Source organism: Callorhinchus milii, unplaced genomic scaffold (assembly GCF_018977255.1).
Source record: "Callorhinchus milii isolate IMCB2004 unplaced genomic scaffold, IMCB_Cmil_1.0 Scaffold4, whole genome shotgun sequence".
NCBI classification, from domain to species: Eukaryota; Metazoa; Chordata; class Chondrichthyes; order Chimaeriformes; family Callorhinchidae; genus Callorhinchus; species Callorhinchus milii.
Window position 1 is genome coordinate 55,119,158 of NW_024704745.1, and position 25,116 is coordinate 55,144,273.

Sequence of the window (25,116 nt, forward strand, 5' to 3'; positions counted from 1 at the left end):
GACATATATATTTGGATTAAAAACGACACATTAAAATGGATATTAAATTGGGACATTGCTACTCTATCTATATCCAGATATTATGGCATGTCCAATTCTATTATGGCACGTCCAATTCGATCCCTCTCCTTCTTCAATTCTTTCTACTGATTCTCTTCTAAATCGATCTGCATTTATACAGCTTGTTAAGTGACCTTTCTCCTATTGCAAGGTGGTTCATTTGTAAAAACAAATGCAACAAATTGTAGTGACGGTGTATTTTGTGGGTGAAACACAGCAACCAGTTGTGCACAGCAGTGTCCCATAAACAGTTGTGGATTGAGTGACCAAATTATTATTTGGGAGATTGTCGGTTAGGACACTGGGAGAGAGAGAGGAACTCCCTTCTCTTTTTCAATAGTGCCCTACTAGCTCTTATATCTCTTATCCTCTTCTACTGTTCATTCACTGCAGTCACTTGATGAGTGGACTCAACCCAGAAGAGATTTATTTTTCAACCCTGCTCTATTTTTCACAGGCTACAGGAGAAGCCTTTTAGTTTGACTGATTTGCTTATTAAATGCTTCTCAGCGACAAATCTCCCCTATGAATACAAGAAAATAATTCAAATACCCCCAATTTTGTTTGGAAACTTAACTTGAAATAAACTTACTCAAAATCTGTTTGGAGCACACAGATCCTTAGTTATGTCTCTGTAGTTGTAGTGTAAAGGTAATTTGCTTAGAGCTTATAAATGTAATTCCAGGCTAACATTCTGATACACTGCTTCTGATGCATTGTTGGAGCTGCTGGACCTTTGGATGAGATGTTAAACCGAGGTCCCGTCTGCCAGTTCAGGTGGATATTAAAGATACCATGTTGCTATTCAAAAAAAGATGAGCGTTTCTCCCAATGTCTTGGCTAATAATCCTCCGGATAAAACTGGTCATTAACTTCACAGCTTTTTGTGGGGCATTGCTGTGCATAAATTGGATAATTACAATTATTCACTAAAATGTTATTAAAAAAAGACAATTATATCAATCCTGTACTTCCCAAAGTAAGACATCTGTTATCTTTTATGCCCCTGCATTGTTATTTAATAGTTAATACAACAACAACAATTTGTAAAGCGCTTTTCAAGTCAGGAGGATGTCCCAAGGCGCTGAACAGTCAGGGATTAGGACCCGAGAGAGCTATGTTGCATTTGGACCCGAGCGTGGGGGCCGCAAGATTGGGATGAGGGAGGGCAGAAAGGTAGGAGTGCGGCTGAAGGCACGGTCAAAAAGGAGGGTTTTGAGTCATGCTTTGAATGAGGCAAGAGAGGGAGCAAGGTGAAGGGATTGTGTAATGGAGTTCCAAAGGGTGGGGCAGAGAAGCTGAAAGCCCGGCCGCTGATGGTAGGGCGGGTTGGGCGGGAGACATCGAACAGGCTGGAGCCAGCTGAATGGAGAGAGCGGACAAGTTGGTAGAGGGTCAGCAGGTCAGAGAGGTAGGTGGGGCCAAGGCCTTAGAGGGCTTTGAAAATGAGGACAAGGATTTTGAATTCTATCCTCTGAAGGATGGGGAGCAGTGGAGCCGGGCAAGGGAGGGGGTGATAGAGTCATGGAGCCTGATGCGGTGGAGGACGCGAGCTGCAGGATTCTGGATGATCTGCAGGTGTAGAAGGAAGAGTTGGGGAGATTGACAAGGAGGGAGTTTCCATAGTCAAGCCTTGAGGAGACGAATGCGTGAATGAGGGTATCAGCGGCCTGAGGGGCGAGGCAGTGGCAGAGTCGGGCAATGTTGAACCTTGGGCAAGTTTCCTTACTTCACACCTCTGATAATAATCCCTCAAGAAAAAAAAACAATAATAAATTGGTCACTTCAATCCACAACTGTTTGTGGGACACTGCTGTGTATAATTTGCTGCTGAGTTTCCCCCACAAATATACAGTTCACTTTGCAGTATATTCTGTGAAGCGCTTTGAGACGTCTGAAAGACGTGAAAAGCGCTATATCAAATGCAAATATTATTATTTTAGTATTAAGTTGCGGAGGTGGGGGAAGGCAGAGCGTTTCATGGCACGGATATGCGGGAGAAAGGACAGTTGAGGGTCAAACAAATCTCTTAGGTTCCTGACTGGCTTAATGAGGTGGAGGATGTATCTGTGGATGCTGATGCTGCCAATGCCTGAGGTGCGGAGGCGCTGGTGCTAGCCAAGCAGGAGAGCCTCGGTCGTGCTGACTTTCAACTGTAGAAAGTTTGCTCTCATCCAGGACTTGATGTCTGACAGAGTCCTGTAGCATTTTGGTTAGAGCACTCACCTCGCAAGCGAGAGAACCTGGGTTAGATTCCCAGGCAGGGCAAAGCTTTAGGCAGGTTTCCTTACTCCACAAGCCTCTGCTTACCTAGCTGTGAGTAGGAACTAGCTGTTAGTCTATTGGCGGATTGCATTCCAGGGGAAATAATCCCTTCTAACCAAAATAAAAAATGTTGCTACTTAATCCCCGTTTGTGGGACACTGCTCTGTGCAACTGGCTGCCGCGTTTCACCACAAACTATACAGTCAATTGACTTTGCAATATATTCTGTGAAGCTCTTTGAGACTTCTCAATGATGTGATAAGGCTTTATATAATAATAATAATCCTTGGATTTTATATCGCGCTTTTGTGGGCTAAACGCGGCAGTTAATTACGCACAGCAAGTGTCCCACAAACAGAAAAAAAATGGGATATATAAAGGCAGTGCACCCAGTGAAAATGGCGACAGAATAAATTATGGAATTGTTTTGTGTTTTTGACTGGACCCAATTTCATTTCCATTACATTCCTCGTTCACTCCTCGCCCCATCATTCACTTGTTTACTCACTCACTCATTTCATCCTTTGCCCGGACAAGATCCAGTTAAAAAAATTATAATTATATATATCAAATGCAAGGATTATTATTATAACACAACTGATAGTACTCTTGCAGCAAAGGTTAAGAAAATAACCCCCTAAGTTTCGTCATAGCAAATGTTTTACTGAATGCCATGTGGGAAATATTGTGCTTTTCACCCCAAAATGTATCACGAGTTATTATTATCATTATTATCATATACCACATTTGTGACCCTTATATGTGTTGTAGAAAGTAAAGTAAAAATAAGCAAAATTAAGAGCTCCTTTAAGAACTTGCCAAATTTTGGATGTTCCAAAATGCTATATAAATTTGCATCTACATAAATGTAGAGTGAATTTGGACACAGGTGAAATTTTTCCCCATACATTTGTGAAAACTGAGATGAAGAATTCATTTAAAACCTTTGCAATTTCTAGATCCTTTATTTTTATCCAACTTACCATTTAAAGGAACTGCCTAGCCTTCAGCATATTGTCTTTTTTTAACATATCTAAAGGAAACTTGAATTCCACTTGCTGCTGTCTGCAATAACACTTTCTATGTTTCACAAGATCATAAGATCACTTTGGATGAAGAAGGCCCTGGTTTATCGATCATATCCTTCCAGAATACACCCCTTACCATCTTCCCATCAGAACAGAAAGCTGCTTTTTAACTTCCAACATTTGTTTGCAAGCAACAAAATCCCTAAGGTGAAAAGTAAAAAAATTAGGCAAGTACTCCATAGTATAAAATGTTCAACATTTTAATGGACATTTTTACCTTTGAACAAATGAAGCGGAAGAAATTCCACCTGCGGGTAGATTTATTCTATTTTCTTAGCATTTCAGTGTCCAGAATCTGGCAAATTGTTCAATTTTGTCTTAACTTTAATGTTGGTTTCTATAGTTCCTTAAAAGAAACTGGTTTCAAAATTAAGGCTATACTTAAGATTTATGCCAAAATGTAGACACTCTGAATTACTCGCTTAATAGAGCAAATGTGGATCCAGGTGGAAAATTCTTCCCTTCAAGAGCATTGAGGGAGATCTACTTGAGATCTAAATAGTGGTATTTCTCAATAGGATTCCTTATTAATTATTAATAATAATACATTATTGAGAAAGAATCTGAATTGTACAGATTTGGACTCTTTCCGGTAACCAGAAGCACTTCATGCCTACCTGCAGGAACTCCGCTCCCACACAATCTACTTCAGAAGCAGAGTTTCCACTACCAGGACCAGAAATTCTAACACATCATGTTAAGAACTATTAGAAATTGGAACCCCCACCTCCAATATGAAAGTTGCCAACCTTAGTTATAGAAAGTTACTGTCCACAGAAAAATGAGATCAGCTGAGGCTGATAAATTTACAAACAATTGGAAAATCATCTTCTTAGTTTTGCATATGTGATAATTGGAGAACTGTCAATAATTTGTAATATTGTGAAAAAGTTTCATTAGGCAGACATCTACTAGAAAGTAGCAGATTAAATCCTCAAAGAAGATAGTCTCTATGTAATTTTCAGGGAATAAAAACTTTGAATGAATTCTAAAAGGTTTTAGAAATTCAACAGTAATGCTCAATACTTTCCATTTCATTAGCACAAAATGAACATTGATGGGAGGGAAGGTTGGGTTTAAATTAAAGTTAGAAAAAGAAAACAGTTGGTGGGGAAGTGTGCTAAAAGGAAATGTCTTTCTTGTTTTAAGACAGACCAAATCGGCTGTAAAAGAACATGTATATGAACATGTATATGAAAGTACCACTTTGTCCAGCGGTACTCTCCAGTTCAAAAATAATTAATTTTTTGTCATGTATTAAATGCATTACAATAAAATTCTCAGCCTGCAAGTTATACTGGATATTTAGTATGCAATGCATTATATTTAAGCTTCGGAGAAATACTGAAATCTTATAAACTAAATTTGTTTTTAAAAGATTAAAGATTAGGGATAGGGTTGAAACTCACTGCTAACATATACTCTTTAGGCTGGGATAGGAAATCAAATTTATCATAATGAATTCTAGATGATACTTTTGACTAATTATGATCCTATCCAGTTAGGATCATGTTATATAATGTTATACTACACTTTCATCGGATTATCATAGAAGTTGAGTAAAAAAAGTAAGTAATCCTCACCTCCCACCATATTAAAGATTCTCATCCTGACATTCAAATCAAAATATACAGTCAATTCACTTTACAGTAAAATCTGTGAAGCGCTTTGAGATGTCTCGGAGACGTGATAAGGCACTATACCAATATATTATTATCATTATAAATCCACCCTTCCTCTGAGACCTTCTTCAACCCTGCTGCCCCAAATATTCCCTCCACTCAGCTAACACCTGCCTGCTTCTTGTCCCCGTCCAATCTCCCCCCACCCGTATCAGTGGGAGAGCTTTCTGCTATTTGACTCCACTATCTAAAACTCAATGCAAGCCTCCGTGTTGTCCCCTCCCTCACCACCTTTAAATAGCCTTAAAATCTATATTTTCACTGCAATTTTGGTCATTGTTGTGCAAAAAAAATTACGTTTATTTAATAATAGAGTGCACATGGTTTGGATGGTTAATAAAACATGGAGCCAGAAGTGGACCTGCATGACCTGTTGAGTGTTCCCAGCGACTTTTGATTTTGTTTCAGATTTCCAGTATCTGCAGTATTTTGCGTTTTGGATGTGAAATAACATGTTTATGCACAAGGTTACTAAGGATGTTCTCCCAGCGGTGCACTGCAAAGGAGAAATCTTGTCCCCAGTAGTTTCACACATGCACATAACCAGATTTCTGTTTTGCCGTTATACTAATTTCTGTTCAGTATAAGGTCAGACATAGATAGGAACAGGTTTATAGATTGTGTTGTAGCCAATTTATATTTTTTATGATGTCCATTTATTACACTGTCCCAAATAGTGTGGTTAATCAGCTCTCCATACTGTATATATCAAGGACCTGGAGATATAAAAAGGAGCATGTCTCAAGATGACACTAAGCTAAGAGGTGTAGCGAATGATGAAGGGAACAGAATATTTCAAATGGAAATAGGCAGATTGAGTGAGAGGGTGAAACTAAAGCAGATGGAGCTCATTGTAGCAAAGTGGGAGATTGTACACTTTGGACATAAGAATAGTAGATCGGAATACATTTTAAATGGGGGAGCATTATGTGGGGTTGATAAGCAAACGGATTTAGTGACCAAGTTCAGAAGTCATTAAAAGTTAGGTTGCAGGTGCAAACAAAACCATCAAAAAAGTGTATGGGATGCTGGGCTTTATCATAAGAGATCTACTTGAAAATAAAAGCAAAATGTATTGCTGTAGTTGTACGGAATACTGGTCAGACCTGATTTGAAAAATAGGTTCATTTGCAGGCACCCCAGCATGGAAAGGATATAGAATAAATTCAGAGAAAGATAATGCAACAGAATGACACCTAAAATTAATGGACTTGGCTAGGGTGAGAGATTGGGTAACCATTTATATTCCGTAAAGCAGTGGTGTTATAATTGAGGAGCTTCAGATAGAAATTGGCAAGATTAAGGAGATATACGGGTTAATAGTGGTTAAAAAGCACCTGGGGAGGAAAACTGCACCACCAATGGTTTTGACATAACGTGTGTCTCATGCAACAAACCCAATGTATATCACCCCTCCTATTCACCTCACCTACAATCCTCTATTCCCTAAATTTTGTGACCTTAATACAAAAAAATGGTTCTACAAAATACACAGTTGCTACACTTTACAAGACCTCTCCTCAGTGATACCTGGGCAAACCAGACTTCTTGTGTAGCAACGTGACACAGATGGTTCCATGCACAAGGTGCATTTTACGTTCAGGAGTGTTTTTATTGATACTCACTCAGTTTTACATTGCATTTTTCCACTTCAAGCACTTACTTTCAACGCATGTATTTTAAATCCATTAAAAGTGAATCATAACCCATTCCTTTGTGCAAAGGACTGTGCAAATATACATTCATATACAATGTATCATATTTCAGAATTAATTGAAGTGTTTTAAAGTGAGATAGCTAGATAATTGAAAATAGGGTTTTTAAAGTAATAAGGTTATTATGGGATGCGGAAATAGAGTGGAGGAGTAGCGAACAACCATTTTCACATGTCTTTCAGACTGTTGTAAGGGGATAAAATTGAGGATTATCAGTAAAAGGAAAATTGAGGGGTTAGACATTTTTGTGAAGAAGGTTGCTAAAATGTGGAATTATTCCCCACAAATGCTTGTTGAAGCAAAGTCTATGACAGTGTGTAAAAGAAAATTGGATAAATGCTTAAAAATAAATAATAAAGATGTAGGGAAAGAGCAGACCAACCAGATTAAAGTAGATAGCTCCAGTGAGGTGACTTACATCAGCACAGATAGGGGATAGAATGACTTTGTGCTATGAACTTTCAATAATTCTATGAAATTATAAATTCATAAAGAGCTACCATGATCTAACCTAATTTAATGAGCTCACAGGAACTTCTGTTCCTATTTATGTACTGTAATTTGTAAAGCTGAGATATTTTCTTGGAAATCCGTAGAAACTCAAGCTAAAATGCCCAATTATTTATCATACGTTTAATTTATATACAGTTACATAGAGTGATATAACAGACCATTCATACCAACTAGTCCATTCCAATGGTTATACTACATACAAGCCTCCACTCCTCCTATTCCCCTCATCTACACCCTCTATTCCTGAATTTATGTCCTCATCACACCAGTCCTATAAAATATACAGTCAACAACAACAAAATTACATTTATATAGCGACTTTCATGTCAGGAGGACATCCCAATGGACTGGGCAAACAGTATATCAGGCCAAGCTAGGAGACCGAAAAGGCGGGGAACATGAAGCAGGCTGGAGCCCACTGAATGGAGGGATCAGGAAGGATGGTAGGCGGTTAGGAGATCGCAGAGGTAGGGGGGAGCAAGGCCATAGAGGGCTTTGAAAGTGAGGACCAAGATCTTGAATTGTATCCTGTGTGTGATGGGAAGCAATGGAGTCGGCCATGGATGGGGGTGCTAGGGACACGGAGCCTGGTTTTGGGAGAGGACATGGGATGCAGAGTTTTGGATAATCTACAGCTTGTGGAGGAAGGAGTTGTGGAGGTCGACAAGCAAGGAGTTTGCATAGTCAAGCCTTGGAGATTATGAATGCGTGTATAAAGATTTCGGCAGCCTGCGATGTGAGACAGTGACAGAGCTGGGCGATGTTGCAGAGGTGGGTAAAGGTGAAGTGGGTAATGGCATGGATGTGGGATGGACAGGGGAGTTGAGGGTCGAACAGGATGCCGAGGTTCTGTATTGGCTCTGTGAGATGTAGAATGCGTGCATGGAGGGAGATGCTGTCAGAGCCCGAGCTATTGCGGTGCTGACGGGAGCCTCGGTCTTGTTGACATTCAACTGTAGGAAGTTAGCTCTCATCCAGGACTTGATGTCTGACTGGCAATCTGTGAGGACAGCAGTGGTCCTGGAATTGAGGGTGGAGGCAGAGATGTAGAGTTGGGTGTCATTTGCATACATGTGGAAGTTGATCCATGTCTGCAAATTATGTCACCAAGGGGGAGCATATATATATATATTGAAAAAGTGAGGGCCAGGGACAGAGCCCTGAGGGATGCCACACATGACGTTGCGGGGGTTGGAGGAGAAGCCATTCGTGGCAGCAAAGTGGAGACGGTGGGAAAAGTAGGATTCGAATCTGGCGAGGGCAGGTCCATGATGTTTGAGCTGAGAAGAGAGGCAGTGTAGGAGGATGGAATGGACAATAGTGTCGAAGGCAGCAGAGAGGTTGAGGAAGACAAAAAGGCAGAGAGAACCCTGGTCGCAGTTGTTCAGAATGTCATTAGTAACTTTGACCAGGGCTGTTTCTATGCTGTGGGCAGCATGAACACCCGACTGGAGGGGTTCAAGGAGGGAATGGCAGGAGAGGAAAGAGCGAGGCTACAATGCGTCAACTTGTGCCAGGGCCTTGGAGAGGAAAGTGGGTTGGAGATGGGGCGATAGCTGGAGAGTAGGGATGGGTCCGGGGGAGGTTTTTTAACATAACATAACATATAACATAACATGTAGGAGTAGGCCATTCGGCCCTTCAAGCCTGCCCCGCCATTCAATCATGGCTGATCTTCTAATTTAACTCCAGCTAATAACCTGACCCTGCCTTATCCCCATATCCCTTAATCCCTTTTGCAATAAGAAATCTATCTATCTCAGTTTTGAACATGTTCAAGGACTGAGCGTCAACAGCCCTTTGGGGTAGTGAGTTCCATACATTCACCACCATTTGAGTGAAGAAGTTCTTCCTCAATTCAGTGTGAAAGGGTTGGCCTCTGATTTTAAGATTTTGACCCCTGGTTTTAGTTTCTCCAACCAGGGGAAACAATCTCCCACTATCTACTCTATCATGCCCTCTGATTATCTTATAGGTTTCTATAAGATCCCCTCTAATTCTTCTAAATTCTAGAGAATATAGGCCCAAATTGGTCAGTCTACCCTCGTAACTCAACCCCTTCATCCCTGATACTAACCTAGTAAATCTACACTGTCCTCTGTGTTGACACTTCCTCCTAGTTTTGTGTCATCTGCGAATTTAGATATATTAACTTTGATGTCCTCATCTGGATCGTTGATATAGATGGTAAATAGCTGAGGCCTAAGGACTGATCCTTGTGGCGCTCCACTCGTCACATCCCACTAATCTGAAAAGGACCCTACTCTTTGTTTCCTACCCGTTAACCATTCCCCAATCCACGTTAATATGCTCCCCCCAATTCCATGGGCCCCTATCTTTTGGACTAACATTTTATGCGGCACCTTATCGAATGCCTTCTGGAAGTCCAAATAGACCACATCCACTGATTCACCCTTATCTAGTTTACTGAAAATATCCTCAAAAAACTCTATGAGATTTGTCAAACATGACTTCCCTTTTGTAAAGCCATGTTGACTTGGCCTAATTATATTGTGCTCCTCTAAATACCGCACTACCACATCCTTAATCAATGATTCTAATTTTTTTTCCTATCGCTGATGTGAGACTAACTGGCCTATAGTTCCCCATCTTTTCCTTTCCACCTTTTTTAAATAGTGGTGTGACATTTGCGATCTTCCAATCCATGGGGACTGTTCCAGAATCCAAGGAATTTTGGAAGATCAGACATAAGGCCTCCACTATCTCATAAGCTACCTCTTTTAAAACCCTGGGATGCAAGCCATCCGGACCAGGGGATTTGTCACTTTTTAGTGCTAACAGTTTCCCTAGCACCAATTCTCTACTAATGAAAATTTCCCTACGTTGCTCCCTGTCCTTAACCCCTTGGTGCATCTCTATTGTTGGCAGACTTGTTCTGTCTTCCAGGGTGAAGACAGATGCAAAGTACCCATTTAGGGACTCTGCCATGTCCTTATACCCCATTGCAACTTCTCCCGTCTCTGACTGAAGTGGACCTACGTTTACCCTCACTAGCCTAATCCTCTTAATATATTTGTAAAAACTTTTACAATCAGACTAAATGTTCCTAGCTAGCTTGCCTACTCATACTCCTTTTTCTCGCTCTTAATGAGTTTTTTAGTTTTATTTTGCTGGTTTCTAAAACTCTCCCAATCTTCAGATTTGGCGCTTTTCTTGGCAGTTTTATAAGCCTTTTCTTTTAATTTGATGCTTTCCCTAACTGCTCTAGTTAGCCACGGATGAATTGCTTTCCCCGTGGTGCTCTATTGTGGAGTCCTGTAGCTCAGTGGTTAGAGCACTCGCTTTGCAAGTGAGAGACCTGAGTTCAATTCCAGGCAGGGCGAAACCTTGGGCAAGTTTCCTTACTCCACACGCCTAATAATAATCCCTCCAAAACCAAACACAATAATAAATTGGTCATTTTCAATCTACGACTGTTTGTGGGACATTGCTGTGCGCAATTGGCTGCCGCGTTCGCCCACAAATGTACAGTCAATTCACTTTACAGTGTGTTCTGTGAAGCGCTTTGGGACGTCTTCCCGACATGAAAAGCGCTATATCAAATGCAAGGATTATTATTATTATTATTCTGCAAGGGAATATGCAACCGCTGAGAATTTTGCACTACATCCTTAAGTATTTGCCACTGTTGGTCTACATTTTTACCTCCTTATCTTATTCTCCAGTCTATTTTACCTAAATCTCTCTTCATACCTACAAAATTAGCCCTTTTTAAATTCAGAATACTTGCCTCGGATTTAACTATATCCCTCTCTAACTTAATGCAGAATTCCATCATATTGTGATCACTCTGCCCTAGAGGATTCTTAATACCTACACTGCCAACTAGCCCTGTTTTGTTACACAAAACAAGGTCTAGGATGGCCTGTCCCCTAGTTGGTTCCTCGGCATGCTGCTCTGGAAAGTTATCTCTTATACACTCAATGAACTCTTCTTCTGACCTACTTTTGCTGATTTAGTTTTCCCAAGCTATGTGGTGATTGAAATCACCCACTATTATCGCTTTAACTTTCCTACATGCTCCACTGATTTCTTGATTGATATCCTGTGCTATATTGTGATTTTGAGGATGGGAATGATGACTGCTGCTGTTTTTAGTGGATTGGGAACTGTGCCAGTGGATAAGGAGAGGTTGATGAGGTCAGTTAAAAGAGGGGTCAGGAGGTAGAGCTGGGAAGTGAGGATGGGGTCGAAGGAGATGATCGTGAAAGGCGCTCTATAAATGGAATCTTGTTGTTGTTGTTGTTGAGGTGAGGGAAGAGAGGAAGACAGGGTCAAAGGTGCGTAGGGAGGGATGAGTGAGGCCCGGGCAATGAGGGTCGTGTGTGGCAATGGGGTAGCGGTGGATGGGGGAGAGGTAGCTGAACAAATCCTCTCAATTTTGGACTCAAAGAAGTCCAACATCTCCTCTCAGTTGGAATTGGAGGAGAGGATGGGAAGGTGGACGGAGGAGGCGGATAGTGGTAGAGAAGAGGAGCCTGGAATTGTCCTTGGCGTGCAAGATTAATTGGAGTAAAAAGATGATTTGGCAGAGTCACTACACTTTACAGTAATTCCTGTGAAGTACTTTGAGATGTCCTCCCGACATTAAAGATACTATATGAAGTGCATTTATTTATAAGCAAATTAAACACCACAGAACTGAAAAACACTATACCAGATTCATTTTAAAAACATAACTTCAAAATGATTATTGTCATTCTCATCAAAACATTAAGCAATCTTCTCAAGTCCTTTCAAGGTCTTGTCCCCCTCTCCTAAAGGAGTCCTGTAGCTCAGTGGTTAGAGCGCTCACCTCGCAAGTGAGACCTGGGTTTGATTCCCAGGCAGGGTGAAATGTTGGGCAAGTTTCCTTACTCCACACACATGCCTCTGTTTACCTAGCAGTAAATAGGAACCCAGTTGTTTAGTGGATTGGTGGATCGCTTTTCCAGGGGAAATAATTCATTAAAAAAAATAAAGCGGTCACTGAATCCATGACTGTTTTTGGGACACTGCTGTGCGCAATTGGCTGCTGTGTTTCCCCCACAAAATATGCAGTCAATTCACTTTACAGTATATTCTGTGAAGTGCTTTGAGAAGTCTCGAAGACGTGATAAGGCGCTATATCAAATACAAGGATTATTAGTATTAGTACCCTATCGAAATAGTCAAACTCTTCATTTCCATTCCATATCCAGCGCTTATCTAAGTCTGACCTGTTCCTTGCTACCTTTGCTCCATCATTTGTTTCCAAACTTTCAGTCTTCTTACTCTGACCTCTGAAACATTGATTTACTACTTTATTTCTCTGCCTACAAAAACTTCCTAAAAATATGTATTTTTGAAAGAAAATTGATCAACTTAAAATCTCTGAGTTCCCTGTTTTGTGACAACTGTTTTAATTATCAAGCATTTCAGCCACTCTGTTACATAAAACGTGCTGCATAACTATTAACTGTAATAATATAATAATCTTTGCCATTGATACATGCCTTATCATGTCAATGAGACATCTGAAGGTGCTTTCCAGGAGTTTCTGTGAAATGTAGTGACTGTGGATTGGCAGGCAAACACTACAGCCAATTTGCACACAGCAATTTCCCATAAACAGCCATGAAGTGAATGCCTTCATATGAATGCAAGCTGTTATTGCCATCAGGCTTGCCAAATCACTCTTACAATTTTATAGCTTCATGACCTACCCACCATCATCTGTAATACAGTAGGCAGGAGATATAGAAAGAAAGCTGTTTCTGGATATTTGTTTCAGTGATAGATTTGGATGCTTTGATAGATCTCCTTATATAGATTCATCATTACGTTCTTGAGCATTGTTTTCATATGGTTAACAATATAAACTACAGTTATATCTCTGACTTCTGTGATGTTAAGTATCACCTGATATATTGTAGATTGCTCCTTAAAAGAATTCTTATATCCCTTCTTGGGAAGAAACCTACATTGTAAAGGAAGATGTCTTTTAACAAATCTGTGTTGTCTGTCATTAATTAACTTATGTTTTCCTAAGTGAAAATTAATATTGTCCCGGTTTATGGTCTCTAGAGGTTTCCCCACCACTGACGTTGGACTGAATGGCTTGTAGTTATCTGGTTTATCTCTCTCCCCTTTTTTGAACAGGGGTTTAACATTTGTATCCCTCCAGTCCTCAGGCATTACTCCCATATCCAAGGAGTATTAAAGATTGTGGCCAGAGCCTCCGATATTTCCACCTTAGCTTCCCTCAGTAACCTAGGATGCATCCCATCCGGAACAGATAACTTTTCTACTTTGAGTACTGCTAACCTTTTAAGTACCTCCTCTTTATCCATTTTTATCCGATCCAATTTCTCTACCTCCTCCTCCTTTATTGTGGCATTGGCAGCATCTTCTTTTGTGAAGACAGATGCAAAGTATTCATTCAGTACCTCAGCCATGACCTCTGCAAGAAGTTTTCCTTTTTGCTTTCTAATAAGCCTCATCCTTCCTATGACCATCCTTTTACTCTGTATATGTTTATAGAAAACTTGTGTTCCCTTTTATGTTACCTGATAATCTTTTCTCATACTCTCTCTTTGCCCTTCTCCTCTGTACTTTTTGTATTCTACTTGATTCTCTAGTGTATTTTGAACCTGACATTTATCGTAAACCTTCTTTTCCTGTTTCATTTTAATCCCAATTTCCTCAGTGATCCAGGAAGCTCTAGCTTTAGATGCACTACCTTTCCCCCTCATGGGAACATGTTTGGTCTGTACCCTAACTATTTCCTCCTTGAAGGCCTCCCGATGCTAGTTTACTGTTTTTCACCTGCAGCTCACCAACCTTACACTCCGTGCATTTACGCACATGCACTCTAAAACTGCATTTGTCTGCTTTGCATTTTCCCCTGTCTGATCCCTCCTCTTTCTGGACTACTCTTTATTCCAAAGTTATTCGTCTATCCCAGTCCTCCATATTCCTTGTTCCTCCTCTCTGATGCTACTTTGTGGTACCCCACCCTTACCAAATTAGTTTAAACCCTTCCCCCACAGCACTAGTTCACCTCCCCCGAGCAGTAAGTAGTAACTCAGTTGTTAGTCGATTGGCAGATCACTTTCTGGGGGTAATAATCCCTTCAAAAATATAATAATAATAATTTAATCACTCAATCCACAACTATTTGTGGGACCCTGCCACGTTTACACATCTGTCACATTTTGCCCACAAAATACAGTCAATTCACTTGATAGTATATTCTATGAAGCACTTTGAGACATCTCGAAGACATGATAAGGCACTGTATCAAATGCAAGGATTATTATTATTAGATAAATGCAATTTGTTGGTTGTTGTTGTAACCCCCCCTCCCCCCAGCCAACTAAGAATGGCATGCCAATTATGTAACTGAAATTGCACCAAAGCCAGGAAAATACTGACATTTATAATGTCACTTTTATTTTAATAGGCAGCAGTTGCTCTTTCAGGGTCTTGGTAAAATGTACGAAAATAAAACACAATATTTCGCTCATTTTATTTAAAGATATACTTCCTGTTGGATATAAAGATAAACATTTTTGTCAGTATTTTTCCTTCAGGAACCATTGTCTTTTTAACACTATATACAACAACAAAATTACATTTATAGAGTGTCTTTCATGTGGAGAGGACATCCCAAGGCGATGGACAGTCAGGGGTCAGGACCCGAGCATGGGGGAGGGGTAGGGAAGGCAGAGAGGTGGGTGGGTGACTGAAGGCACGATCGAAGAGGAGGGTCTTGAGACCGGCCTTGAAGGAGACAAGGTAGGAAGTGAGGTGAAGGGATGGGATGGAATACAAGAGTGTGGGGGCAGAGAGGCTGAAAGCCCGGCCACCGATGGAAGGGCGGGTCGGGCGGGAGACAGGGAGCAGGCTGGAGCCCACTGAACGGAGAGAGTGGGCAGGTTGTGTATATGTGCACGAGTGCAGCAACTGCAATAATTCACATTCCCTTTTCAAGATAATGATATGGAAGGACTATTTTATATACAGACATATCCTCAGCTTGCATCATCTTGCCATTTGTATTGATATGAATACATGATCTAATGCTATCTTGATATTCTACATTAACATTGTTTTTTTCAGTTCTAAATGTATTATTTCCACTGTTTGTCCAGTCAGAACCAACCTACACAATATGGCTTTGGCTAGCAGTGTTAATAGGATCTAAGTGGGTAGAGTCCCTGCCCTCAGTGATTGGTCTGCCTATCCTTCAGCCAACCTTCTGTGATGGTCTCAGTCATCCAAGACTCAGGAATTTGGATGACTGAGACCATCACAGAAGGTTGGCTGAATTTAAACATTCTGTTGCCAAGCATATTACCTCAAAGCCAGCTCACCCCATGCTATAATGGTGATAAATCTCAAGAAGCCATTATGTTTGTAAGTGCACACATTTAGTTACCTTATAGCTTTTTCCCTTCACTAGTCTTAAGTAAAAAACCATAACATGATTCCTTAAAGGTTCTAAGGAGGTCAGTGGACTCACCTACCAAATAGTACTTCTTTCAGATGATTAAGGTGTAGATTAATAATAATAATAATAATCCTTGCATTTGATATAGCGCTTTTCACATCGGGAGGATGTCCAAAGCGCTTCACAGAACACACTATAAAGTGAATTGACTGTATATTTGTGGGCGAACGCGGCAGCCAATTGCGCACAGCAATGTCCCACAAACAGTCGTAGATTGAAAATGACCAATTTATTATTGCTTTTGGAGGGATTATTATTAGGCTCTGTGTGAAATAAGGAAACTTGCCCAAGATTTCGCCCTGCCTGGAATTGAACTCAGGTCTTTGGTGATAGGCATTTCCACCACTAGATAGGCATTTGGTGGTGGAAGAGGTGCAAAAATCATGTTTAAGAGAGAAATAGATAGGAAGTCCTCAACTGGGGGTGGGGAGAGAGAGAGAGAACTCAGAGAGCCAAGTAAATAAAAACAATAATCCTTGCATTTGATATAGCGCTTTTCATGTCTTCTAGACGTCTCAAAGCGCTTCACAGAATATACTGTAAAGTGAATTGACTGTATATTTGTGTGCCAATCCGTGACTGCCCAGTGATGGGGGGGGGGCTCAGGAACCATTCCCTGGGGACTTGGGAAGTATTCCAATTCCCCATATAGCCAGTCCCACTCCTGTTGTGACGAGTGATCAATTGGACTCTCCAAGTAACACTTTCACCGTCTTTTTCAGTGGCACTCAATGTCGGTCCTTTTAACAGCTCATTGATTAAAGAAGTGCGTCTCAGTTGTAAGAGTCGCATCGCTTCCCACTTTTCCAAGTCATGTCATTCCCCCCCAAAAAAGGAGGAGAAGGGCATGAGATCTTAGCCTCTCCGCCAGTGCCATTCAATAACCAGAAAGTACTCTTAGGCAATGAGACCAGACTTGTTTCACTCAATGTGTCCCAAGAGGAATTAACGCGCTGTTGCCAGAGTCTGTCTGTCTGTCTGTCTGTCTGTGTCTCACTCAGTGTCTCGGGGGAACCCCAGAAACACGGCGACAACATTGCCGGATCGTTCCACGAGCAAAACGGAGTCCGCAAACTTAACGGGGACTTTTAGCACAAACACCGAGAGCAGCTAAACATGACCACAGTACCTCGACCGGTATAAAGTTCCTGCGGGAAATCGGGGCGGTGAGCCTCCCAACAACCAACCGAGTGCTGGAGGTTCCTGTCCACCTTTTTTAGAGCAGCAAAAAAAAATAAAGCCGATCGCAGCATCACTGGGGGTGTGGGGGGTGTGTGGGGGTGTGAGGGGGGGGGGGGTTTGGGGGGGGGGTCAGTTTGCAATGAACCCCACTCATTGCCATCCGTGGTCTGCGATTCTGACCATTTAACACCTCGCAGTCGTTTTTTTTTACTCAACCTGTTAAAAAGTAGATAGAACACTCCGAGAGTGGGGGTTTTTTTTTAAAATTAAAAACATTTAATTTTTTTTAAATTCAAAAAAAAACACAAAACGCACAGACACACACACACACACAGAGAGAGAGACACACACACACACAGCACGAGTTTAAACCACAGCCCCTGCAATCTCCACCACTGTCACCAGAGCCCTCCATCCTTACTTGGTCGAGAGAGGAATCGCGGCCGCCGAGCGCTGTGGGGACCACACACACCCGTTAACCTGACCCTAACCGGGAAGTTGGTGTGTGCAGAGTTATTATTATTTTTTTTTGGGGGGGGGGTTTAAAAAAAAAATACCCAAACCACTCTGCCCGGGATCAAAAGGATTTTTCCTCCAGTCGAGTGCGACGCGCGAGTTTAGTGTCACCGGTGACACCGAAACCGCAGACACCCGCTGTCGAGAGTCGTGATGTCGTTTCCCCCCTCTGAAGTCTTAACAAAAGTCCGTAACGCACAACGTTAGCAACAAAAAAAAAACCACCAAAAAAAAAACCACCAAAAAAAAAAAAAACAAACCCCTTCGCGGTATTCCGCTGCCTTTCCAGTGGATGATAACTTGTAACGTGCGGTGATGCAAAACCAACTGGTGGCAAAGGAAACGGTCCTGAACGGCGATGGGGAATGGAACTCGTCGCGTTAAAGCGCGCACCGCCTCCACACACCCCCCCCCCCCGCGTTATAAGCAGAGAGAAAAAAAACCCGCGAACTTTACTGCCAACGCGCTCTCGAGCGCAGCTCAAGATTTGCCGAGAGAGGGAAACCCCGTCGTGGGGTGGGGTGGGGTGGGTGGGGGGTGGTGGGGGTTGTTGGTGGGTGGGTGGGGGGGTGGGGGGTGGGTGCGGGGTGGGTGGGGGGTGGTGGTGGGGGTGGTGGTGGTGGGTGGGTGGGGGGTGGGTGGTGGGGGGTGGGTGGTGGGGGTGGTGGTGGGGGTGGGGTGGGGGTGGGTGCGGGGTGGGTGGGGGGGTGGTGGTGGGTGGGATGGGATGCGAATCCCTTCGAACACTTACCGGCGTTTCTTAATTTTTTATTTCTCAAGACGGACCCGATGACGAGGAAGTTGCCGAAGATGTCCACCACGGTGGTGAAGATGAGCGCCCCGGCCAGCGCCGTCACCACCCCGGCCGGGCGGGAGGTCCCTTCCGACGCCGGAGACCTCTCCGAAGCCGAATAATTCCTCAGCGAGACATTGTGTGGCATAGCGGAGCTTCGGGGATCCCCCCCTCTCCCCCCGTGTCCACGGCTCTCGTGGTCCTCCCTCGAAGCGCCCGCGACCAGAGAGAGAGAGAGAGAGAGGGAAGGAGAGAGGGGGAGAGGGAGGGAGGGAGAGAGAGGGAGAGAGAGAGAGAGAGAGAGAGAAGCCCGAATGGGACGCTCTCTACGGCAGCAAATAGTGGGATCTGTTCCCTTTTGCGCCCATCCGGAGAGGGCGACCGGGTTTTTAACGGTTGCAAATGTGTTACGCCGACCAGTGAAGTGTTCGGTATTGATTAGGTCGCAGGTGGGCGGAGGCACCGACACACCTTACCTTTTTATCTCTCTCTCTCTCTCTCTCTCTCTGTCTCTCTCTATCTCTGTCTCTGCCCCTCTCTATCTTTATCTCTCTGCCCCCCCCCTCTCTCTCTCTATGCCCCTCTCTCTCTCTCTCTGCCCCCCCTCTCTCTCTCTTTGTCTCTCTGCCCCTCTCTCTCTCTCTCTGTCTCTCTGCCCCTCTCTCTGTCTCTCTGCCCCCCCCCTCTCTCTCTCTCTGTCTCTCTGCCCCTCTCTCTCTCTCTCTGCCCCCCCCCCCTCTCTCTCTCTCTGTCTCTCTCCCCCCCCCTCTCTCTCTCTGTCTCTCTGCCCCTCTCTCTCTCTCTCTCTGTCTCTCTGCCTCTCTCTCTCTGTCTCTCTGCATCCACAAGAAAGCTGTGGTGTTGGTGACCGGTTGGATAATAGATCAGCAGCAGTCACCGATCAGCCACCGAACCAGCCATCCGAAACTGGGAGTGATTTCATGGCCATCTGGCAAGTCACACAGGGGGGGGAGAAGAGCAAAGCCCCTGCAAGAGTGAGGAATGGTGACACCGATGAAGGATCGCGCAGAGGGAGGAAGGAAGGAAGGACACTGACACGGGAGCTGTCACCCACCCTATCGGCTGACCGACCATATGGCGCTCGCCACAGCGAAAGGGGAGTCGTTCAGGGTTAACGCTGCGAGGACGGGATTTCGGGGGAGCAAACGGACACATTTCAGCCACGTATCACATACATAGAGTAGTGTGAATCTATACTATTAATATACTATTAACACATGCATCCCCCCTCTCTCTCTCTCTCTCTTTCTCTCTCTCTCTCTCTCTCTCTCTATATATATATATAAACAAGAAGCCGCGTTGCTTGGATTATATGCAATGATTGTAAAAAGTGATCACGAACTGCAATGAGATAAATACATTGATTGCTTCCAAGTTGCTGGAATGTCGCTTCAATCTGAAAGCCTGTACACTGGGGGGGAGCAGTCTCAGCACAATTGTATGTGATTGATTTAAAATGACCTCCCTGCCAGCCTTTCCCCCCCCCCCACCCCACCTCCCACCTCCCGAGAGCAAGTGCATTCCCGGGTACCAGGCAATACATCACATTATCTGAGACCTGTGTGTGACAGACAGACAGACAGGAAAACTGCCGACAAGTTTATGTTTCTCAATGCACAGATGTGCTGCGCTCAGATCATGAATGGGATTACTGTGATCGCGAGCACAAGATATTTCTCTCTCTCTCTCTCTCTCTTTGTCTGACCTGTTTTCGTTTGTTCAGCTAAATAAAAGTGAACAAGTCGTAGTGAACCCAGGGGGAAAGCAATTGCACCCAGTGTCTGATCTGGGGGCGAGTGTTGCTATTCGCAGCTTTTCGACAGTGCACAGAGGCATTGCCGCCTCTCGTATATTCAGGGCAGTGTTTCGCAACCACTGCGTTTGCAGCTGGAGCTGATCTCTAAACTCTTGGAGTCGGATCATTTTTGAATGAATTTTCTACAGCTGAATCACGTGTGTCTTTAAAGCCCCCCCCCGACCCCATCTCCTCCCCCCTCCCCTCCTCCCAACCTGACGCTGCCGAAGGTTCACTGTGCGATCACTCAGCCGCGGTCGCACATACACTCCCAGATGTTATCTTTTTTAACGCGCAATGTGGGGTCGATCGCGAACAACTTGGAGGTTAAGCGACGTGCAATGTGTGGCTCTGTGTGTGATGTTGCCTTTTGCTTTGCTGTGGTGGGGTAAGACAGTCAAACGTATTGGGTTTTTTTTTCGGTGAAGACATTTGCTGTAATGCATCCAAACTTCCTATTGGAAGTGCAGTATAATTCGTATCAGTGCTGGGGGTGGAGGGGGGGGGTGTAGCTGGTGTTTGTTTGCAATGTGTCTCATACCCCATCGTAACAAAAGGCTGTAATAAAACACGAATATTACTAATACCCAAAGGGAGAAATGTGTCACAATTCATTTATTTCCTCCTCAAATCGGCAAAGTCCCAACAGTATTACCAATCAGCTTTGAGAAATAATTCCCCTTTTAATTGCCATTTGTGCACGAAGCACTCAGTTTGGTTCAGACTACAAAAAGCCCAGACCGTGATCTCCAGGGAGGCTTTATCAGATCAGCAGGAAAATCTGCTTTGCCGGCGATTAAGAAGTTCGGAGGAAGAAATTGTGTTCCCTGATCGGAAACGTTGGTTTGCATCTATTTTCTGGTACCGTTGGTGGCATTGCAAAGCGTTTAATAGTCTCCAAAAAAAGCAAATCCGCGTGGGAGTCTCTCTCTGGCATTGCACGCATTTTTAAAATTGTATCTGTGTTTGAAGGGTGACATCAAGCAACTCAACTGTGCAGAGCAGAGCTTTGCTCAATTCTGTTAGTCCCACAAGAATATGGTCCCTTATACATAATAATAATAATAATAATAATAATCCTTGCATTTGATATAGCGCTTTTCACGTCAGGAGGACGTCCCAAAGCGCTTCACAGAACACACTGTAAAGTGAATTGACTGTATATTTGTGGGCGAACGCGGCAGCCAATTGCGCACAGCAATGTCCCACAAACAGTCGTAGATTGAAAATGACCAATTTAATTATTGTTTTTGGTTTTGGAGGGATTATTATTAGGCGTGTGGAGTAAGGAAACTTGCCCAAGGTTTCGCCCTCTGCCTGGAACTGAACTCAGGTCTCTCACTTGCAAAGCGAGTGCTCTAACCACTGAGCTACAGGACTCCACCGAACTCCATGACCGGTTATGACAAATGTGAAGGCACCAGGAACTTATAGTCATTCCACCAATGGAAATATTTCTGGCATTGCATGTAATCGGCGCATAAATGTACTTTCAAATGAAAAGATTTTTTAATAAAGGTTTTTGAGGAATTGTGTATCTCTGCAGAGCAGTTGTGCTATGTGTGGGGAGGTTTATTTGTTTTTATCTCCAGGGATATTTGCCCATAAAACTGTTAGATTAGAGGTTATTGGATACGAAATTGAATGCATAACACCTACTGCGAGCGCTAGTGAGACAGTGTACATCACACAATCATAAGTTTTAATGATAAATTGGTTTATATCGATTCTTCCATTCTATCGAACTCAGCTCTCACTTGTTAAAACTTCCGTTCCCAGGAATGAATATGGGTTTGGAGTGTAAATATGTGTATGTGGAGTGGGTGGGGGTCGCCTCATTTTTATTCCCACGTGTATTGGGCTATGTTGAATAATAATAATAATCCTTGCATTTGATTCAGCACCTTATCACATCGTTGAGACGTCTCAACGCGCTTCAGAGAATATATTGTAAAGTGAATTGACTGTATTTTGTAGGCGAAATGCGGCAACCAATTATAATTATAATTATACTAGCACTGGTTACCCTCTGTGCAAAGATCAATGATTTATTTTCGAAAAAATGTTAAAAATAGAATGCACTGTTGAGTATGTAGATGGTTTCTCCTTGTTGAGTAAACAGCAATGTAATTTTTTTCCCCATGTTCTTTTGTTGTTTATACATGAGCTAGACTGTTAATGATAATAAGAAACAATGTTATCTTCTGAAGAATAAATTGTGTTCTAAAGAATTTCCTTCAGAACCGTTTTTCAAAATGTGCTTAATATTTTGCTAGGAGCTGCCTCCAATAGAACAAACAGAATAGCCTAACAACAACAAGATTACAGTTGCATAGCGCCTTTCACGTTGGGGGGATGTCCCCAGGCGCTGGACAGTGTACAGCATTTCTGACCCGAGCTGGGGTTGGGGGGGAAAGGAGGGGAGGGGAAGGGGGGTGGCCGATGGCATGGTCGAAGAGGAGGGTTTTGAGGCGGGACTTGAAGGAGGCTAAGGAGGGGATGAGGCGGAGTGATTGGGGGATGGATTTCCAGAGGTTGGGGGCAGAGTGGCTGAAGGCTCTCCCGTCAATAGTGAGGCGGGTGGGTCGGGGGACGTGGAGCAGGCCAGAGCCTGCTTAACAAGAGAGAATGAACGTAGTTATTCCCCTACTTAATAATAATAATAATAATAATCCTTGCATTTGATATAGCGCTTTTCACGTCGGGAGGACGTCCCAAAGCGCTTCACAGAACACACTGTAAAGTGAATTGACTGTATATGTGTGGGCGAACGCGGCAGCCAATTGCGCACAGCAATGTCCCACAAACAGTCGTAGATTGAAAATGACCAATTTATTATTGTTTTGTTTTTTGGAGGGATTATTATTAGGCGTGTGGAGTAAGGAAACTTGCCCAAGGTTTCGCCCTCTGCCTGGAATTGAACTCAGGTCTCTCACTTGCAAAGCGAGTGCTCTAACCACTGAGCTACAGGACTCCACAATTCCTTAAGTGGAATTGTCATTCTGGCTCAGTTAGAATCATAGATATTTACAGTGCAGAAGGAGGTCATTGGCTCATCAAGTCTCCACCAGCTGTCAGAGCAAGCTTGCTTTCAATCCCATTGCCCTACTCTATCCCCTTACTGCTTCAAGCCTCTAACTTTCATACAGCTGTATACTTCCCCCCTTCAAACCTACAATGGGCTCTGCTTCTACCACCTTACTTTGCCGGGCATTCCACATTCCAGCAACTCTCTGGGTGAAAATAAAATCTTCTAAACTCTCTTTCGACTCTTTGTGTGGCTCTTGGTGAATATAATAAGCGGGCGGGGCGGGGGGTGAGGGGTGGGGGGGGTTGTCAGGAGGGGCGATTACCCACCCGTAGCAGCCTTTTGATGTATGTATGGCACCTTTTCAAGCATATTATGAGAGGAGAAACAGCACAGAAAACAACGGGAAGAGAGCTGGAGAGGGAGGTATGAGGTAGTGTGGAGAACAATGGGAAAGTGACACCACTAATAACTCATTGCCCCCCACCCCACTCCTCCCCCGAGGCTCTACCACTGATCTTATACTATGTCCCTAGCCACTGAGTTGCCTTATCAGTGGAGATAGTTTCTCTCTATTCACCCTGACAAAACCCCTCAAAATTTTGTACCACTCTATCAGGTCCTCTCTCATCCTTCTTTGCTCCAATGAAAACAAATCAACTTCTCTGATCTTTCCTCATAACTATAACCCCTCATCCCTAGTATCATTCGCCCACAAAATACACAGTTACTGCACCTTACAGTATATCCTGTGAAGCGCTTTGAGACATCTTGACAATGTGATAAGGTGCTATATCAAATACAAGGATTATTATTATTATTGTTATTATAAACCTCGTCTGCACCCTCTGCACCGCCTCCAAGGCCTTAACATCCTTCCTGAAGTGGAATTGAAGTTGGTAACACTCTCACCTGTGGGTCAATACATTTTGGGTTCAAGTTGCATTTTGGGGACTTTGAATTCCTATTCTCGACTTGCGCTCCAATGCAGTACTAGGGGAAGTATTGCACTGTTGGAAATGCTGTCCTGCAGATGAAGCTTTGATCAATGACTTGTCTATCTACTCAGGTGTACATAATAATAATAATCATCATTACCGTCATCAAGTTATTTTTTACATATTAAATCAAAACTCAAGATATCAACTTAGGATTTGGAGGTACCTACAGAGAATGCTCAACAAAACCAAAACAGATTAATCCATAGTTGCAAAACAACAACAACAAAATTACATTTATAGAGTGCCTTTCACGTTGGGAGGATGTCCCAAAGTGCTGAACAGTCAGGTGTTGGGGCCCGAACATGGGAGAGGGGTGGTGTAGGGGTGAGGGAAGGCAGAGAGGTGGGAGGGAGACCAAAGGCACGGTCAAAGAGAAGGGTCTTGAGACCGGCCTTGAAGGAGGCAAGGGAGGAAGCGAGGCAAAGGGACCATAGGATGGAGTTCCAGAGTGTGGGGGCAGAGAGGCTGGGGATGATCTGCAGCTTGTTAAGGGAAAAGTTGGGAAGGCCAATAATGAGGGAGTTCCCATAATCAAGCCTTGAGGTGACGAATGCGTGGGTGAGGCTTTTGGCAGCCTGAGGGGTGAGGCAGTGGCGGAGTCTGGCAATGTTGCAGAGGTGGTGGTAGGCAGTGCTGGTCATGGCACGGATGTGGGGGAGAAAGGACAGTTCAGGGTCAAACAAGATACTCAGGTTCCTGACTGGCTTAGTGAGGTTGAGCATGCAGCCATGGAGGCTGATGCTGCCAGCGCCTGAGGTGCGGAGGCACTAACGCGAGCCAATCAGGAGGGCCTCGGTCTTGCTGATGTTGAGTTGGAGAAAATTGGCTCTCGCCCAGAACTTGATGTCGGACAGGCGGTCGGTCAAGACACCAGTAGTCCAGGAGCTCAGGGTAGAAGCAGAGAGATAGAGTTGGGTGTCATCCGCATACATGTGGAAATTTACTCCATGTCTACGGATGACA

At 43.4% G+C, this 25,116-nt stretch overlaps 1 protein-coding gene across 2 annotated transcripts in view; it reads right to left on the reverse strand.

The window, feature by feature from the left end:
• Window positions 1-25,116, reverse strand: part of LOC103185165 (melatonin receptor type 1B-like) — a 72,346-nt gene that overhangs the window by 43,974 nt on the left and 3,256 nt on the right. The window contains exon 2 of one of the 2 annotated variants that reach the window (XM_042334294.1): window positions 18,267-18,395. In XM_042334294.1, the coding sequence (XP_042190228.1) occupies window positions 18,267-18,395 (129 nt within the window). Of the gene's footprint in view, window positions 1-18,266; window positions 18,457-25,116 lie in introns of those variants that run through there. The other variant, XM_042334293.1, reaches the window with a different exon arrangement.